The sequence below is a fragment of the Prionailurus bengalensis genome, chromosome B2 (assembly GCF_016509475.1).
Source record: "Prionailurus bengalensis isolate Pbe53 chromosome B2, Fcat_Pben_1.1_paternal_pri, whole genome shotgun sequence".
NCBI lineage: Eukaryota > Metazoa > Chordata > Mammalia > Carnivora > Felidae > Prionailurus > Prionailurus bengalensis.
In genome coordinates, this window is record NC_057349.1 from 582926 (window position 1) to 603226 (window position 20301).

Below are 20301 nucleotides of genomic sequence, written 5' to 3' on the forward strand. Positions count from 1 at the left end.
CTGCACTGAAAGCAGTGAGCCTGATGCGGCTCTCAAACTCACCAACCATGAGATCATGACCTGAGCCAAACTCCGATGCTTACCTGACTGAACCCCCCAGGCACCCACAGCTTTATCACTTTTTATTTAAGAAGTCTCAAGAAACCAATCTTTTCTAAATTTAGTGTCCTAATTGATCAAATGGGGACAATGTAGCATAGCTAGAAGAGTTGTCTAAAGGAGTTAAAAGAAACCCATGTGTAATGAAACCGACATTTATTAGGGACTGAAAAAATTGTAGGAAAAGCTATTGAAAAGCTTAATAGGAAGGGGAATTAATGTAGAAACTTGACAGAGGTAAGAAACTTGGAGGCACACCAGCAAGCACACACGTATACCAAGAACTATACCAGGAACGTGCCCCCATAAACATAGTCAGCCTATGTGCCAGCAGTCTGGAGCCTATCTGTTAGAAATCACCTTCAGATGATGCCAGCCAGGCCCTAAACTCATTGCCCTTTCTGTTTTATTTCAGAAAAAAAAATCCTAAAAGATGCCTTAAAATAACACTTGAATTGGAGGAAGGAAGGCCACTATCCTGAGAAGCATAATATCTTACTCAGATTTTGAGTAGAATATGAAGAATAGAAACATTGGAAGGGTGGAAATCAGACTTACTCTTTACAATCTGAAACCTAACGACAATAACTTTTATTTGTATGTTTCTTTAGAATTTAAAAATGGCTTTTAAATACATCTTTCTCGGGGAAACTTCTCCTTTTGACAGCACCTTCCTCAGAGCGGCCTTCATGGCTTCATTGCGTAAACTGTAGATAACCGGATTGAGTGTGGGTGGTATCACCGTGTAGAATATGGAAAACATGAGGTCCATAGCTGATTGGGAGTCAGAAGGGGGCCGCAGAAACTCAAAACCTGCTGTGGAGAGGAAGAAGGTGACTACAAACAGGTGTGGTAGGCAGGTGGCGAAGACCTTGGTCCGGCCCTCTGCTGATGGGATCCTCAGCACGGCAGAGAAGATGTGGACATAGGAGAGCACAATGGACACCAGGCAGATGAATGCTGCTGAAGTTGTGAAGGCAGCCACTGCAATCTCATTGACGAATTCATGAGAACAAGCTAGTTTCAGCATCTGAGGAATGTCACAGAAGAACTGGTAAATGACTCTCTCCCCACAGAGAGGTATGGAGAAGTTCACAGCAGTATGCATGAGCCCAGAGAAGCCCCCAGCAAGCCACACAGCTGCCACGGCGTGCCTACAAGTGCAGGGGTCCATAATGGTCTCATACTGCAGGGGCCGACAGATGGCGACATACCGGTCGTAAGACATCACGGTGAGGATGGCCACTTCTGATGAGGCCAGAGCTATGAAGAAGAAAACCTGAAGGATGCACTGCCCAAGTGAAATGTAACCGCTGTTCGTAAGTGAATTTGCAATGGACTGAGGCACTGTGACAGAGATGAAACAGAGGTCCAGGACAGAGAGGTGCTTCAAAAAGTAATACATGGGGGACTGAAGGCGATGGTCCAACGTGGTCACGGTGATGATGAGGAGGTTTCCTGTCAAGGCCATCAGGTATGCCACCAAAAACAGCAATGCATATAAAATCTGAAGCTTTCGGTTTTCAGAAAACCCCATGAGGAGGAATCCACTCATGGAGGTCAAATTGGCCATGGTCACACTGAACGTAGCAAGTATGACTATCTAGGAAGCCAAACAACAGTAGAAAGAATGTATCATATTTAGTATATCTGCATGTCAGGTTAACAGTGCACCCAACATAGACCTACTGAAATCAAGACAAACGTATTCCCGTAGTGATTAGATTCATTTAGAAAAACCTTTACTACAGATACCATATGTTTTCACTCTTATGTGGATCCTGAGAAACTTAACAGAAACCCATGGGGGAGGGGAAGAAAAAAAAAGAGGTTAGAGTGGGAGAGAGCCAAAGCATAAGAGACTCTTAAAAACTGAGAACAAACTGAGGGTTGATGGGGGGTGGGAGGGAGGGGAGGGTGGGTGATGGGTATTGAGGAGGGCACCTTTTGGGATGAGCACTGGGTGTTGTATGGAAACCAATTTGACAATAAATTTCATATATTAAAAAAAAAAGAAAAACCTTTACTTATTATTCAGAAACAGAAGCTCTAAGGGTGACCAATGGCGTCACATAGCTTGAAAAAAGTCATCAGAATTTTCTGGAGCAGAGTTTGGATTGTTAAAGGTGTGAAACTGACAGAGACGATGAAATCTTTCCACTCAACATAGTCATTGAAGATTGTACTAGTATTATTGCATCTTATTATGATACCTTAGTATTACAGTAAGGTAGTAACATTTCTTTTGTTAACCATCTAAAATTAAATTGTTGGTACCACCTTGTAAGTGGATCTAAAAACAGACCAGAGGCAAACGTAGGGGAGCTGTTCACTCTAAAAACAGTCATATTCCTTGCCTCTGAAAGGCTCTCAATATTTTTAAAATATGAAACTTGGTTGGAATGAACTTTCCAGAGCAAGCTCAAACAGTGAAATAAACCTCAAAATTGTCACATGCAGATGCCAGTGAAACTAAGCGTTGAATTCTGAGGTTTGGAACTTGATAGATATCACAACTGTCTGATGGTGCCTTGTCCTTTTAATTTTTAAAACCTTAGGATGATTTGGATTTGGATATGCCCAATCAGGTTCATTTGAACAAATAATGTGGTTTTCTAAAAAATATTGAGTTCTGGGGCAGTGGGTGGCTCAGTTGTTTAAGCGCCTGGTTCTTGATCTCAGCTCAGGTCATGATCTCACAGTTTGTGAGTTTGAGCCCCGCATAGGGCTACACTCTGTCAGTGAGGAACCTGCTTGGGATTCTCTCTCTCTTCCTCTTTCTCTATTCCTCCCCTGCTCTCAATCTCTCGCTGTCTCTCTCTGAATGAATAGATAACTTAAAAAAATTTTTGAAGAAGTATTTAGTTCTTACTACATTGTAGGCAGAATGCTAGATAATAGAGTATATGCCTTTCCAGTATTATCTCTATTGTGACTTTTCCAATAAGAGTAAACATTTACTTTTCTTTTTCTCCAGGACATGAAATATATTAGCTAGTGAGTGCCCATTTCTAAAAATAATCAATCAAACAAACAAAACCTTAATACCACATATAACATAATTGTTAGGGGGATTGGCTGGTGTCACGTTTTATGTTAAAGGTGATACTGTAGAATCATAAAGCCATTCTGTGTATCAGAGTTTACTCCACTGATTTCTACTTCTTTTTAAAAATCTGTGGATTTGTTGAAAGGTCAATTCACCTTCAGTGAGTTTCTTGGTCAAGAAGGCAATTTCTCCACCATCTCTGTCCATTTCTGCACCTTTGATAATGGTACCTAACATAGAAGCCCTAAGTAAATATTTAACTGGGTATATACTTGATTGATTTCAATTCTATACAGTTTATCAAGTTGCTTGAATTAGTCCATCAGATACTGTGGTTTATTACATTGATTAATCCCTACCCAATGGAAAGAGGTTGAAAATCACTGAGGTAGTACCTTTTTGTTTTGCTGTAATCTATTTTGAGAACTCGCTGAAACTAATTTTTAGGAAGCATTCTGGCAACAGCATGGATGTTGGATTAGCAGGATGTAAGATTGAAAAATGAAATATTGCCAGAGATGGTGAAGGTTTGAACTGATCTGTAAGTGTGACAAGAAGAAGTGACAAGTACAAGAGAAAATGGGCAGATAAAACCTGATGTGATGGACATACAGAGAAAAGATGTTGTGCTATTCTCCAAAACAGATACAGACAGGGAGGTGGTTGGGAGAGGAGGTGACCCTGATGAGAAAGACCCAGTCTGAGGTGATTGTGTGCTGAGCTTGAGGTCGAATATGAGGATCTAGAACTGAAAACACCATCAGTGTAGAAAAGCAGTGAACCTAGCTCCTTTGAAAGGCACTTATTTTTAGGGGAATATTTTTAGGGGAAAAAAAGACAGAAAATAGGGCTGAGGATGATGTTCAGATACCGTCAAATTTCAAGAGATATGCATGAGAGGAGCCAGGGGCTGAGGAAGACAGTCACAGAGGAAGGAGAAAACCAGCAGTGAGTGGCCTCACAGAGCCAATGGAAGAGAAATGTTTTAGAAGAAACTATATGATAGGATCATATGTTTAAGAAAGGAAATTTAAAATAACAACAAAAGCACATTGAATTGGCCATTTTGAAGATCATTTGTGGATTTGCTAGATCTATTTTGGAGGTTTCATAGGTGTCTGAACATGAACGAGGTTCAGAACATGAATGAGATGTGAGAGGAAACACAGACATCGTGACCATTCTCCTCAGGAGGATGGCTATACATTTCGCAAAATATGGAGAAGTTGCACTCACCAGAGTTGGTCTTGGTCAGTAGGAGCAAATCTCAATTAATCCTAAAACTGAGCATCTTTGTTTTAAAAGCCAAGTTGGTAGCCTGGTCTCTGAAATGTTCAGGCCAGGAAAGGACTGAGATGCTTTCATAAGAGGCTGAACAGAGGGCATAGACCCAGGGACATTTTAACTTCTCCCAAAGCTCATTGACACTGAAAAGAATCGAGTGCGGCCCAGGTACCAGGGAGCAGGTCTGCTCGGCGAGGGTGGTGTTTCAGGTAAACACAGTTCAGAGCGTGGGGCTTAATGGAGTGGCCCCCCAAGGGATTGCCTCAGTGGAAAGTAATTAATTACCATCTTAGGTTAACTGTATCTTGTAGCCTGTGCCTTCCAGGGAGGGAAAAATGCATAATGTGTAAACTTATTTTCTACAGTATAAGGTCAGACTTAGATTTCTCTAGAAAACGGTATTTTTTCATTAACAATTCAATTTCTGTTTCAATTCAACTTTCTATTAACAATTTCAATTTAGTGGTCATCAACAAAATCATGCCTGCTCATAAGGGCCTCATTTAGAAAAAGGGTATACTGGGGTGCCTGGGTGGCTCAGTCGGTTGAGCATCCAACTTCGGCTCAGGTTATGATCTCACAGTTCATGGGTTCAAGCCCCGCATCCACCTCTGTGCTGACTACTCAGAACCTGGAGTCTGCTTTGGATTCTGTGTCTCCCTCTCTCTCTGTCCCTCCCCAGCTCATGCTGTCTCTTTTTCTTCTCTCTCTCTCAAAAATAAATGAACAGTAAAAAAGAAAAAAAAAAGAAAAAGGAAATATTTAGTAATTATTTGTTTGTATACACTTATACATAATAATAGAATCAAGTATCTTAGCACTAAAGCAATATTCAGAGCTCACTGAGTTTAAACCTCATCTAAGCACTATCTTTTCTAAAATAACTCTGAACCTGATCATCTGGGTCCCATTATAACAATCACATAAATGAGTAATTTTCAACTAAAGACCGATGTATTCAGTTTTCAAATTCCTATCATTGTAGGAAAGGCATTTTTTATTGCAATATGAACATTAATGAAATCTACTTTCGTTTTTTGTTTGTTTGTTTTATAATGTTTATTTATTTTTGAGAGAGAGAGAGAGGCAGGGAGTGGATGGGGAAGGGCAGAGAGACAGGGAGACACAGAATCCAAAGCAGGCTCCAGGCTCTGAGCTGTCAGCACAGAGCCCGACACGGGGCTCGAACTCAAAAACTGTGAGATCATGACCTGAGCCAAAGTTGGATCTACTTTCTTAATGGTAAAAGAAATTAAAAATTTTTAAATCTTCCAACTACTCCTAAATATCAAAATTTCAGTGTCAGTTATATTCCATTTGACCACCACTTAAAAATAGCTCTAAGTTCCCCTATTTTTACTCTTAAGAAATTGAATTTTAAAAGTTGTAAACCAGCAGGCTTGGTTTTGAGTCCAGATCATTAATTATAGTCCTGCTTCAGTACCTCAGGAAGTGTCTCTGGGAGCATCTCACCTGTTTTTATAACGTTTTCATGAACAATAAAGTGATCAAAAAGTAATCAAAGTGATCAAAAAGAGATCTCTGAAATTAAGTTTTCAGAATACTATCTGCTATTTTAATACAGGTTTTTATTGTGATCTGATCAATATTTTCATTAAAGCTTTGGATAAGAGTGGTAGATGATTATCAAAAGAAGTTAAAATCAATATTAGAGAATCCAAGCATGTCAACATATTAATTAGTGGGCTAATTCCAAGAAAATCATGGTATAGTTCAAATAGGACAAAATAATAAAATATATCTCATATACAAAATCACATAGAAATTGGAGAGGTGGGTGGGTGTGTTTTCTTGTTTAAAGAATGGGTAAATCCCATAAATACATGTTAAAAGCATCCAATGACCGCCAAAATAAAAACTCAAAAAAAAAAAATCTAAAATATCTACTGTCCTCATCAAACCAAAACTGAATCATTCCAGAATTGAAAACTTTAAGAAGATTATAGAAAAAGGAGTGTGTTTGCAGCAAAAGTGATTAGCTGTCATTTATTCAAATTACTGGACAGCTCAGAAGGGACCTATATTTTCAATACTAAAAATGGTTGTCAGGTAAATAAGTCATATAGAGACAGACAAATACTGTGTGATCTAAACAGAAAGGAACTCATTCACAGAGAACAGATTGGTGGTTAACACAGGTGGAGAGAGGGGCCTGGGCAAAATGGGTGAAAGTCATCAAAGGATACAAACTTCGGGTTTAAGACAAGTAAGTTCTGGGAATGCCTTGTACAGCATGGTGACTATACTTAACAATAATATATATTTGAACGTTGCTACTAGAGTAGATTTTTGTAAGTTTTAAGTTTAATTCCAGTTAACATACAGTGTAATATTAGTTTCATATTAGTACAACATGGTGATTCAACACTTGCAAACAACACCCAGTGCTCTATACCCTCCTTCATCCCCATGACATTTCTCTCTCCCCCCTCCCACCTCCCTCTGGTGACCATCAGTGTGTTCTGTATAGATAAGTCTTTTCTTGGTTTGTCTGTTTTTCCCCTTTGCTCATTTGTTTTGTTTCTTAAATTCCACATATGAGTGGAATCATAGGGTATTTATCTTTCTCTGACTGACTCATTTCACTTAGCATAATACACTCTAGTTTCATCCACATTGCTGCAAATGGCAAGATTTCATTTTTTCATGGCTGAGTAATAGTCCATTGTGTGTGTGTGTGTGTTGGAGGGGTGTATACATACTACATATTCTTTATCCATTCATCAGTTGATCAACACTGGACTGTTTTCATAATTTGGCTATTGTTGATAATGCTTCTATAAACATCAGTGTGTATGTATCACTTTGAATTAGTGTTTTTGTATTCTTTGGGTAAATACCTAGTAGTGCAATTGCTGGGTCATAGGGTAGTTGGAAAAATAGATCCTAACTGTGCGTGTGGATGGACGGTATCTAGAGTTATTGTCTGATCGTTTCACAACATATGCATATATCAAATCACTTAAATTTAAAAATTTAAATTTTAAATTTAAAATTTTTGAGGTACCTCCGTACTCTATTTTCTAGAGTGACTGCACCAGTTTGCATTCCCGCCAACAGTGCAAGGTTCCCCTTTCTCCACATCCTTACCAACACCTGTTGTTGCCTGAATTGTCAATGTTAGCCATTCTGACTGGTGTGAGGTGGTATCTCATCATGGTTTTGATTTGTATTTCCCTGATGAGGAGTGGTGTTGAGCATCTTTTCATGTGTCTGCTAGCCATCTGGATTTCTTTGGAAAAATGTCTATTTATGTCTTCTGACCATTTTTTTATTTAACTTTATTTTTTTATTTTTTAAAATTTACATCCAAATTAGTATATAGTGAAGCAATGATTTCAGTAGATTCCTTAATACCCCTTACCCATTTAGCCCATCCCCCCTCCCACAAACCCTCCAGCAACCCTGTTTGTTCTTCATATTTATGAGTCTCTTTTGTTTTGTCCCCCTCCCTGTTTTTATATTATTTTTGTTTCCCTTTCCTATGTCCATCTGTTTTGTCTCTTAAAGTCCTCATATGAGTGAAGTCATGATTTTTGTCTTTCTCTGACTAATTTCACTTAATATAATACCCTCCAGTTCCATCCATGTAGTTGCAAATGACAAGATTTCATTCTGGCCATTTTTAAAAAGTTTTTATTTAAACTCCTGTTAGTTAAGGGGCACCTGGGTGGCTCAGTTGGTTAAGCGTCCGACTTTGTCTCGGGTCAGGATCTTGCAGTTTGTGGGTTCAAGCCCCACGTTGGTCTCTGTGCTGGCAGCTCAGAGCCTGGAGCCTGCTTCAGATTCTGTGTCTTCCTCTTTCTGCCCCTCCTTGGCTCATGCTCCATCTCTCTCTCAAAAATAAATAAACATTAAAAACAAATTTAACTCCAGTTAAAGTACAGTGTAATATTAATTTCAGGTGTGCAATTTATTGATTCAGTATTGACACACAATACCCAGTGCTCATCACAAGTGCCCTCAGTTATGCCCAGAATTCATGATCCCCAAAGACCGCCAGGGAGCCGAGTCCGATGTAAAAGCAAAAGAGCCTTTATTTGAGCTAGCTCGAGCTCAATCCCCTACCTGCACCGAGGCAGCGGTGAGATACCAGGGAGAGAGAGCGAGTTTCAAAAGGACAAAGGTTTAATTGGGGCCTAGGGGCAGTTGGTGAGATAATGGCTGTGGCCTCAGCCGATTGGCTGGGGAAGGGTCCGAGTCCTGTTAGGCAGGTGAGCGGGAGGTTACTCAAGGGGAGGAGGCGTGGTCAAGGTGAAGGACACAGAACAAGATGGAGTCAGCTGGGGTAGGCCCGCCTTTTTCACCCTCCTTGATTCCCATTCACCCATCCCCCACAGTCTCCCCTCTGTTAACCATTGGTTGGTTTGTTCTCTACAGTTAAGAGTCTGTTTCCTGGTTTGTCTCTTTCTGTTTTTCTATGATCATCTGTTTTGTTTCTTAAACTCCACCTATGAGTGAAATCATGCGGTATTCATCTTTCCCTGACTTGTTTCGCTTAGCATAATACTCTCTACCTCCATCTGTGTCAATTGTAAATGGCAACATTTCATCCCTTTTGATGAATGAGTAATGTGTATATATATATATTCCACATCTTTATCCATTCATCAGTCAATTACAGTGAAATATCACCTCACACCTGTCAGAAGCCAGTTAGGTGGTGAGTGTTGGCTGCTGGTGGCCACAGGAGGGAAATGGCTCCGGCCACGTCCTGTTCCTAGTGGGGTCTTTCTGAGAATGCTGCCTCTCTGGGATGTGCACAGAGATGAGCAAATAACCTCCCCACTCTGCACCCCAGGAGCTTCTCAGATTGCCTCCTCCTCGCTGTCCTTGGGCTGTTTGTCCCTCTTTGTCTCCCAGAGCAAGGCAGTGCCCTCAGGCTGATCCCAGTCTCCTCCTTTAACATTCCAGGCTTGAATTCCTGCTGTTGCCAGAAGTCAGGAGATCCAGCCCCTCTAGCCCTGCTGGATGGCTGCTAGGGAGATTCATCATTCCCCACCCCCTCCCTTGCCCTTCTCCTTGACCTCGACCTTAGCTCCCTCCCCATCCCAGCGGCCAAGGTCCATTTCTCTCCCAAACTGCATCTGGGCATTCCTACCTTCTTGGCTGTGGCCTCTTCTCTACCTTAGGTTGTGGAGCTTGTCCTGACAGTCTTCAGGTTCGTTTTGGGGTGTTCAGAATGATTGAGTTACGTAGTTGTGTGCGTGGGTGAGGCCAGCCCAGGGCCTTCCTGCTCCACTGCCCTCTTCCCACCTATCTGAAGAGTAGATCTTACAAGTTCTCAGCACAAGAGAAATAGATCCTAACTGGGTGGGGATGGAGGGTATCTGGACTTATTGTGTGATTCAGTTAACATAAGGAATGCTGCTTTGGCTTGCTTGCTGGTTTGAGCGTTTTCTCCCTCACGTACCCCTCCCACCAACCACGCCGTGGATTTACACAAAAACTTTAAGGGTTTTTTACTTGCTAAACCGAACTCAGAAAATCATGTGCTGACTTACGTTTATAAACATGGCTATCAGTGTAAAGTGTCACACAAGCAAAATTGGTTTGCACTTCTTATAGGTGTATGTGGGGTATAATGGGAATACTGGTATTTTACCTAATTGTGGTATTTATTTTCCAGGTATCAAGTTTAAACACTTTTTCACAATAATGCTTACCTTACGTTTGGGATTTTATGTGTGCTGTACCTGTATTGTTCAAGGGAGGTTAGGGCTAGCTGCAGTAACAATCCCAACTCAGTAATTTAGACCCAAATACTACATTTTTTATTCATATAAAATATGACTTTGGAAATCAGTGTCTTATTCTTTCCAATAACCAGGTGATCCAGACCTCTCAAAATGTGACCTGCAAGGTTGCTGAGGCCCAGGAGAAGTGCCAGAAGTAGGGGGAAAGACAGGAGTTTTATTTTATTTTTTTAATATAATTTTTGAGAAATTGGTTTCTCAACACACAGTGCTCATCCCAACAGGTGCCCTCCTCAATGCCCATCACCCACCCTCCCCTCTCCCCCATCCCCCATCAACCCTCAGTTTGTTCTCAGTCTCTTATGGTTTGCCTCCCTCCTTCTCTGTAACTTCCTCCCCCTCCCCTCCCCCATGGTCTTCTGTTAAGTTTCTGAAGATCCACATAAGAGTGAAAACATATGGTACTTTCTTTCTCTGTATAACTTATTTCACTTAGCATAATACCTTCTAGTTCTATCCATGTTGCTGCAAATGGCCAGATTTCATTCTTTCTTATTGCCAAGGAGTATTCCATTGCATATATAAACCACATCTTCTTTATCCATTCGTCAGTTGATGGACATTCAGGCTCTTTCCATAATTTGACTATTGTTGAAAGTGCTGCTATAAACATTGGGGTACAAGTGCCCCTATGCATCAGCATTCCTGTATCCCTTGGGTAAATTCCTAGCAGTGGTATTGCTGGATCATAGGATAGTTCTATTTTTAATTTTTTGAGTAACCTCCACACTGTTTTCCAGAAGACAGGATTTTTTTTATAAGTATAGTCTTATTTTTACTTAAAAAAAATATGGAAGGTACACATTGAGAATTGAAATACTATGTCTTTTCTTTCTAGAGATGTGACATCATGTTTTCTGGTAATTTCTATGAAACATTGTGCTAAATCAAAGCATACATATGACTATTAAAGCTGTTTGCTCTCTCCTCCTCATGCTGAGCCAGCCCAGCGGAACACTGCCTTGGTAGGGAGATTTTGACAGGAGGAAGGAACTGCAGAGTCCCTACTCCAACAGAAAACCTAACAAACTGATTTATACAGAAAGCGTTTTAGCAAACCTGTATGAACACTTAACATGCTGTAAAAAAGGGAGACCTTTTAGCCTACTTCCAGCATAAACACACACTCATTGGGGCCAGTAAACTAGGTACCCCAACGTAGAAAGCATCTTTGCTTTGATAGCGATAATAGCTAAAAAGCACACAGTATATAATACTTTGATCTTTAAGTAAGTAATCATGGAAGCCCTGAGATTATAGCCACTAGGTTAGCCTGAGTATTCATCTATAAAAATAGTTTTCTAAAAATTCTTAAAAGAATTCTGGAAACAGACTACATCAGGACCAGCAGAAGACAGAGTGATGCAGGGACTGCCGAGTGTAAAACAAGGAAGTGATTTTCACATGTAGCTTCAGGTCAGGGGCATCTCTCAGTTATTCCTACGGCCAGGACTAGCCGGGATGGGAGCTGCTGCAGAGGGCAGCCAGCTCAAGGAACACCCTAGAGAAATGTTCCCACACAGGTAAAAACCCCTCTGAGGCTGCAGGACCGAAACTGATGCATACAGGAAGCTGTGAGCACACAAAAAGCCTGATGGACATGCGGAGCCAAAGAGGGCTGGAGCTGGTGGGTTCTTCCAAATGCTGCTGACCTACCAACATTTATGCTGGGGAAGGGGTCCCTGGGGGAATGCGGGCCTCAGGCTTGCTCCAGAGGAGCCTGACTCAGGCCAGAGAGAGGGGCCTACTTGGGGAGGAGTGCTAGGATTACTGAACACAAGGTGCTTCAGGGGCCTAGGAGGGTCAGAAGACTGTCTTCTGACCCACCAATACTTAATGTCAGTGAAGAGTTGTGGAGCAGAGCCAGTCTTTCCAAGATGTGTTCTGTCTCATAGCCAAAGCCTCTTCCAGTCTATGGGGCTGGCGACGTCCAGAAAGATATCGTTGCCTGGTGGTAGGACCTAGTGCCGCAGATCATTCTGGGAAGCTGGCACAGGGGATGATTTGCACAATGAAGTCACCACCAAACCACTGCTTAAATCCAGTCCCCGGCCTTCTTTTTCTGCTCTCTAGTCCAGAAACATTTCCTTAAAAGCCAGAAAATCTGTGAACGTGAGCAGCATGTCAAATATGTCACCAGCCACTTCATCGTCATGGTGCTGCGAAGTTGTGGTGAAAGGTGCCATGTTAAATCCAGGAATCCGCTCCAGCAGCTGTTCTTCAATATACTTTTCTACCAAAGAAATATATTCGTTAAAAATAGGTGTGTAGGTGAGTTTATTCTCTTCTGTGTCTTCAAACTCCTGGTAGTACTTGTCCATGAAATTCCTCTGTAATAACTGGAACTCGTCATCCATGATAATGTCCTCTAAATATCCAACCACAGCATCAAATTCTGCATCAGAGGCAGAAGAGAAGGACAGAGCGAAGCTCTCTTTCTCTAGGAAAACAGCCGCCGCCGCGGCTGCCTCCTTCTCCACGCGCGAGCAGGACCGTAGGCCTCTTTTTTTTAAATATATTTTTAAATATATATATATTTTACATTTTATTTTATTTTTGATAGAGAGAGACAGAGCACAGTGGGGGAGGGGCAGAGAGAGACGGAGGCACAGAATCCGAAGCAGGCTCCAGGCTCCGAGCTGTCAGCACACAGCCCCCCTGCAGCGCTCAAACTCACAAACCTCGAGATCAGGACCTGAGCCGGAAGTCGGACGCTTAACCCACTGAGCCACCGGAGGCGCCCCAGCCCCTCCGCCTCTCATCCCGCCCGCGGCCGGGGCCGGGGCCCAGCCTGAGCTCCGCTCCTTAGGGCCCCAGCCGGCACCTGGGAGGCCTCGCCGCCAAGGCCGCGGCCGCTCACGGCCTAATGAGTTGGGCCCTGCGTGTGTGGCCCCGCGCTTCAGGCTCCCCGGCGGCAGCCGCGCCGGCTCGACCCCACGCGGGGCCAGGCCTCTCTCGGCGCCCAGGTTCTGCGTGCTGCAGCCGCAGTGAGGGACTGGCGTCAGTTACCCGCAGCCCCGCGGCGCGCCCCGCCTCCAGAAGACAGGAATTTTGAAGACACTTATTACTTACACTCACATTTTATTTCCCCGAGTCACGTGGTCCCGATGTAATTAGAAGGTAGATATATTTATATCCCTATAAAAGGTCTTCATCTTTTTTCTGGAAGTCACTTGGAAACGATCTGATACTGCTGGCTCTTTTGAGGATTTGTTAGGTGAGACCAGGGCCGTTGCGAATGGCTGAGGGTGATTACTGCCCCGGCTGGGGCTTTGGGGCGCCGACCCCAGTGTCCATGAGCCTTACGTTTAAGTCTGGCTGCTGGGAAGTCACAGCGTCCCCAGCCCTTGTGTAAGCTCGGGGACCGTGTCCTCCACTCCCTCAGCCTGCACAGTTTCCTGCGGGCTCGTGCCGACCGCCGTGCTGCTGGACACTCAGCTGGACACTGGCCCTCTGCAGGATCCGGAGATGATTGTCTCTGTTTCACAACGTCGTCTCTCACCCTTTACAGCCTTTACCTTTTAGAGTCTTTCTAGACTCTCAGCTTTGTGTCCTTATTTATTCACATCTCTGTTTTCTTCTAGATTTGTACTCTTTGAGAACGGGCCAATGTCTTATTCACTTCAGATTGCGTCTTCTAGTTCAGTGGCTTACATACATGTGACATCAATAACTATTCACTGAGTAAAGGAATAAACATTTGCAACATAAGTGAAACCTCACTATTGGAACAGCTAATTAAAATGCCACTGCCTTCCTTGTTTTATAATCTTTACGCATTTTTAATAATCTAATTCTTTTAAGGCAATGGGTGTTCTTTTATTCTTATTCTGTTTGGCTGCTATAACAAAATACGATAGGCTGTGGCTTATCCAGAACAGAAATCTATTTATCGCAGTTCTGCAGTCTGGCAGTTCCAACGTCAAGCAGCCAGGAGACCCTTGTGTGGTGTGGGCCTTCTGGTTCACAGACAGCCGTGTTCACTGTGCTCTTTGCTCATGGGACGAGGGACCACGGGGCTCTGAGCCCATCCACAGTCTCCCCCTCTCCACCCAATCAGCTCCCGAAAGCTCACATACAAATACTAACACATGGAGAGTAAGTTCCACGTATGAATTTTGGAAGGACACAAACATTCAGTCTATAGCAGGTGGTTAATCCAAAACAGTAATAAAAATTGTGATCAGAGGGAAACCTTGATTTTTTCCTGACTCTGTTGGGAAGTGTCTAGTTCTCCTTCCATAAAAACAATAATATGACTTTGTTTTGTCGTAAATATTTTTACCTATTGAATGTGCTTGCCTGCTGTTCTTTCTATATCACAAAGCATTTTTCTATTTAATGACTTACTGATATTTGCAAAATTTTACAATATAATATTTAACCAATTCACTGTTTCATAATACTTTCATGAATGTTAAAAAGATATCTTTTTTAATCTTGATTTTAACCCTGCACCAAATTGATTTGCCTGCTTGGCAATACACATACAATAATTCACTTAGTGATGTATTTAAATATATAAACTTGTAAAATACCAGGCAGAATTCATGAAGAAGTATTAATTACATTTGTAAAATTAAATATTCAGTTCTTTTTTTTAAATTTATTTTTTTTTAAATACATCCAAGTTAGCATATGGTGCAACAGTGATTTCAGGAGTAGATTTCCTAAGCCCCCTTATCCATTTAGCCCATCTCCCCCCATCCCTCCAGTCACCCTCTGTTTGTTCTCTGTGTTTAAGAGTCCTTTATGTTTTGCCCCCCTCCCTGTTTTTATATTATTTTTGCTTCCCTTCCCTTATGTTCATCTGTTTTGTATCTTAAAGTCCTCATATGAGTGAAGTTATATGATATTTGTCTTTCTCTGACTAATTTCCCTTAGCATAATACTCTCTATTTCCATCCACTTAGTTGCAAATGGCAAGTAGCTATTGAGTTCTTTTTTTGCTTAAATCTCAGGGTTTTGCTCTACTATATCTATAATACTGAAGATAAATCAAAATATATCCCTAGGGTTTGGGGACAGCCTCTCACAACAGCACAAATATTTTTGAAATATTTTTGAAAACCCATGTTTTTGTTTAAAAATGTATGCAACTTCCACACAATAATATATCCCTGATCACTTCAATACAAAATAGTCGTTTTAATGTTCAGTTATTTTTAAGTCTATCTAGACCTTTAAACAAAACTAACAAACCCAAGAAGATGTAGCATTTTTGCCTAGTGACTTCAAATACCCTCTGAGAGATATACCACTTTACTAGAATTAATAAATTAAACCCATAAACATTTTTTCTTAATACATACTAGGATACATTTTATATTTTAGATAGTACTGATTTGAGGTTCCATGTTAAAATGAATCATGAATTCGAGAAACACTGCAACCAAAAAGTTTTTTAGTGGTTTAAAGAAACCAAGGAGAAACATTGAGGTAACAGACTGTCTTTCCCTTGTACAACCAGGAGCCTTTATTTTGCAAAATCTTTTTCCTCCCTGTTCCACCTTCATCTGACTTACAGCTGGGCCACGGACAGTGAGGTGTTCATGGTACATCATTAACAGGAGCAGAGCCTCACACTGTCCCTTCAGGAAGGGGGTTAGTGCAGTAGGCATCGGGGAGGGAAAAAAGAGCCATATCTTGACCTAATTACGTTAGTGTATTTACTAAATGTTTATCATGCAAAAGCATTGTAAAGAAATCTGCAGATATGTAAGGCATTAAAATATGAATATTACAGGGGGGTTTGGGAAGGAGGTCTCCTGACAGGCAGTGAACACAATAAAGTGTTCAAACAGAAGCCACTGCAGGACACAGCCCTTAGGGTTGTGAATTTTTTTTTTTAATGAAGTTTAATATGCTGAGCTAGAAATGTCCAGGATTGATGCTGATATGTGGGGAGGGGGAGGGTCCTAGGAAATATCCATGGCAGGATTGATGGTGATATGTGGGGAGGAGAAGGAGGAGGGTCCAAGGAAATACCCCATGGCAGGATTGATGCTGATATGTGGGAGGGGGAGAGGGAGGAGGGTCCTAGGAAGTACTCCATGGCATGTGGTAATCTCCATTTACTAGAGTATTTTATCTCCGGGGAGAGATTTTATGCATGTTTTGTGTTATCATTAACATTTGCAATTCCAAATTTTCAGAATCTCTGACAGGATATTGAACCTGATGCATCCTTAATGTTCCCAGCCATATACCAGTTTAATCCAGATTCTAGAATTCAGTCAGTGTATTTATTTCCCCAAATTAAAGAACCTTGTAAAATACACTGAAGGATTCTCAGAAAATTATTCATGTTGATTAAGACCTTGGAGTGTATATTATTAAGGGACTCTGATCCATTAGTGTAAAGTAACTGCAAAGAACTGAAATGAAATAAGTAAAAATTATTAAGTGTATTTATGGATGGGTAGACTTTGGAAAGGATAATTTTATACAGAAAGCTCAATAATGTGTATTAAAAGGGAGACAATGACATAGAAATTGTATTGATAAGTCAGAATAAGTGCTTAGTCCATGATTTTATAAATCTTCAAATTGAAAATGCATTAGAGCTCTATGAATTTAGAATTAAATTTTTATTATCTAGATTTGCTTGGGGCACCTGGGTGGCTCAGTCAGTTAAGCGTCTAACTTTGTCTCAGGTCATGATCTTGCGGTCCATGAGTTTGAACCCTGTGTCAGGCTCTGTGCTGACAGCTCAGAGCCTGGAGCCTGCTTCGGATTCTGTGTCTCCCTGTCTCTCTGTCCCTCCCTTGCTCATGCTCTGTCTGTCTTTCTCTCTCAAAAATAATAAACTTTAAAAAAATTATCTAGATTTAGTTTATAGGAAACAGAGTTACAATATTAAATATTAAAGTCAATGTCCTGTGAAGAACATAATTTCACACACCTTTGAATTAAGGCAAATGTTAGCACCCCTTTTTAGTGGCAAAGGAACTGTAGTCAAAGGTGATGAATTTTGTCCCCTAAAGGCACACATGACTCCGTTGAGGGGGTATATATACCCATTCATGAAATGTGAGATTTGATTTTCACTTCAGGCAATAGCATTGAGTTTTTGCTGAATTCACTCTATTTTGACTAAAATGTATGTGTGAAACAACTTATAGCCAGGAGTTATAAAACATTTTTTAAAAATAAGTCTGATAGATGAACTAAGGCTTTGCATTCAACATCATATTCCCCTAACTCCCACGCTGAAGCAGGACACGTTCACATGGTGAAAGAAGCTACTTTGTCAAACTCTCTAGTCACTAGTACAGTTTCTTGACTTAGAATATTTCCCACTGTTCACTGTGCTTTGTTTTGTCTCTTGGCCCCGAGTAACTTCTGTTTCATTGACCATGACCTCATTGTTGTTTATCATAACAAAGACTGACTTGGGTTTCAGGTCAAAATAATGTGTACTTTAAATTCACTGACTCTAAATTTTTTCATGGATTTTTCCCTTTGCATATTTCTCTTTTAGATGCTTTTGACCTCAGTGCCTCTTGTGTTCACTTGCTTTTGGGTCCGAGGCCCTCATGGGTGACACAGTTGGTCATCAAATGCCAGAGGATGACTGCATGGTGTCAATATGTGTTGATTAAAGTCGACTCAAGATGGCAGTGGCATGGTTGTTGTTTTCTTAAATACGTGATTATTTCTAATTTTTTGGGGATTCATTTAGAAATAATGCAGGCCAAATATATTTTCTATATTTTCTAAATATATTTTTGCCTAGTTATTGCACCAATTTCCCCTCTGAAACTAAGTTAGCCAGCAGTTAGGGTTACCTAGTAGCCAAGGTTGGGGAGGAAGGTGACATGACCTTATGGGATTCGTATTGTAAGACAGGTGTTCTCATAAGTGGAAAACAGCTCTGAGGTCACCCAGACTTGTTGCTCCTTTCTGGTCCTGCTCCATCTGTGAACTTCATGACACATGATGCAGCACTGTCTCATAACTTCATGCCCAGAATCTTCCCTGAAAGGCTGACACATCCCTCCTTGCTTCGTGGGTCTCCTTTCCAGAGATCATCCTGTCTTGACCCAGAACTCCTTGGTCAGTGCCCTTCCCAGGGCAGCTTTCACGTCCTTGTTCCTCAGTGTGTAGATAAATGGATTGAGTGTGGGAGTGACAATCCCATAGAAGAGAGCCATGATCTTCCCCCTGTCATGAGAGTAGCTAGAGGGAGGCTGGACGTACATACTGATGGCTGTGAAGTAGAAGAGGGACACGACCAGCAGGTGTGAAGCACAGGTATTGAAGGCCTTCCAGCGACTTTCAGCAGAGCGGATCCTCATTACTGCCCGAGCAATGAGCACATAGGTGCCCAGGATGAGGGTGAGGGGCACCAGAAGCAGCAGCGCCCCCAGCACGTTGAGCTCAGCCTCATTCACATGAGTATCAGCACATGCTAGTTTCAAAAGAGCAGGAACTTCACAGAAGAAGTGGTCCACCACCCTGTGTCCACACCGTGGGACCACCACGGTGAGGGTGGACTGCACAAGGGAGTTGGCAAAGCCACTGATCCAGGTCCCAGTGGCCATGTGGATGCAGCGTCTGTGACTCATGATGATTGGGTAGTGCAGGGGCTTGCAAACAGCAGTATAGCGATCCAAGGCCATGATGGCTAGAAGTATGCATTCAGTAGAACCCAAGGCCAAGAAAATGTAGAGTTGGGCCACACAGCCACCATAGCTAATGGTCTTTTCTGGTCCCCTAAGGTTGACTAACATCTGTGGCACGGTGCTGGTAGTGTAGCAGAGGTCCAGTAGAGACAGATTAGAGACAAAAAAGTACATGGGACTGTCAAGCTGGGGGTCTAGGCGGGAAACAAGGATAATGGACACATTCCCAAATAGGGCAAAGATATAGGCCACCAGAAAGATTACAAAGAGTGGCGTCTCCAGCCAGGGGCGGTCGGAGAATCCCAGTAAGATAAAGTCATCTCGAGAGCTCTGATTGTTGATCCACATGTTGTCACTGACAGGTGAAGTGCTAGCTGGAACCTCTAAGTGCCCACTGCCAGGCATGGGTGTCAGCGGTAAGAGGGAGCTGCTGAGAAGTAGGGACAAGAGGTGGTGAGCTGGGCTTCCCATTTCTGCTGTGATCTGCACCTGCACCTTGATTATGATGACATGTTGAGTCAGCATTGCCAATGTACCACTGAAAGATCCTTGAGAGAGGAATAAGGAGAGCACCAGCAAAATAGGAAGTGTGGCTTCCCTTGTGGGTGCTGTCTGGTTAGCTACTCACCCCTTTCGGGATTTTGTATCTTCCAAAAAGTTTCATAGAACTTCCATCACCTGTACACGTTATGAATATTTAACGACAACAACGGAGTACAGATTAAAGCAGAGTGGGGAGGAGGTGGAGCTTCCCAAATACAAGTGAAACAGAGGTCAGCTTGAGGGTCAGCAGGTGATGACCTTCCTTAGACTGACCCGGTCACAATCTTCCTGGGAACTGCCCTGCACAGATTTTACGTTATGGGAGTTTGCACTTTTAGGACGCTGTTCACCCCTTCCCAGCCTAATTCTCATCCTATTCAGAAAATTTTTAAATAGAGGGAAGAAACAAAAAGTTCAAACAGGATGATACACACACAAAACAATCCTCAAAACCTCGCTTGCTGAAAAAATGTTACTTGAAAAATATCTGGATAGGGGCGCCTGGGTGGCGCAGTCGGTTAAGCGTCCGACTTCAGCCAGGTCACGTTCTCGCAGTCTGTGAGTTCGAGCCCCGCATCAGACTCTGGGCTGATGGCTCGGAGCCTGGAGCCTGTTTCCGATTCTGTGTCTCCCTCTCTCTCTGCCCCTCACCCGTTCATGCTCTGTCTCTCTCTGTCCCAAAAATAAATAAACGTTGAAAAAAAAATTAAAAAAAAATATCTGGATAAATGTGAGGCAAGTTTTACCTCTGAGGGAGGGAGGCATCCAGAAAGAGGTTCAGATGTTTGGCTCCCTGAGTTTCAGGGCTAAATATGAATTTCTAACCCTTCAGGATAGCCATTTAAATTTACCCCCCTCCCAACTTTATTCTCCTCTCTCACTCACTGTCACACATTCCTGCCTCCTGGTGCACCTGCACCTT

At 42.1% G+C, this 20301-nt stretch overlaps 3 protein-coding genes across 3 annotated transcripts; all 3 read right to left on the reverse strand.

The window, feature by feature from the left end:
* Nucleotides 1-570: 570 nt before the first annotated feature.
* Nucleotides 571-1905, reverse strand: LOC122490564 (olfactory receptor 14J1). Its single transcript, XM_043593211.1, has one exon. The coding sequence runs from the start codon at nt 1670-1672 to the stop codon at nt 707-709; it is 966 nt and encodes a 321-aa protein (XP_043449146.1). The 5' UTR covers nt 1673-1905; the 3' UTR covers nt 571-706.
* Nucleotides 1906-12134: 10229 nt separating this feature from the next.
* Nucleotides 12135-15830, reverse strand: LOC122490240 (ADP-ribosylation factor-like protein 2-binding protein). Its single transcript, XM_043592838.1, has 3 exons — nt 15735-15830; nt 13070-13242; nt 12135-12711 (listed from the first exon to the last, which is right to left on the reverse strand). Exons 1-3 carry the CDS (start codon nt 15828-15830, stop codon nt 12279-12281), a joined length of 702 nt encoding a protein of 233 aa, XP_043448773.1. The 3' UTR covers nt 12135-12278.
* Nucleotides 15831-17921: 2091 nt separating this feature from the next.
* LOC122490565 (olfactory receptor 2B6-like) lies at nt 17922-19847 on the reverse strand. The gene has a single exon (XM_043593212.1). The coding sequence runs from the start codon at nt 19359-19361 to the stop codon at nt 18240-18242; it is 1122 nt and encodes a 373-aa protein (XP_043449147.1). The 5' UTR covers nt 19362-19847; the 3' UTR covers nt 17922-18239.
* Between the last annotated feature and the right edge of the window lie 454 nt (nt 19848-20301).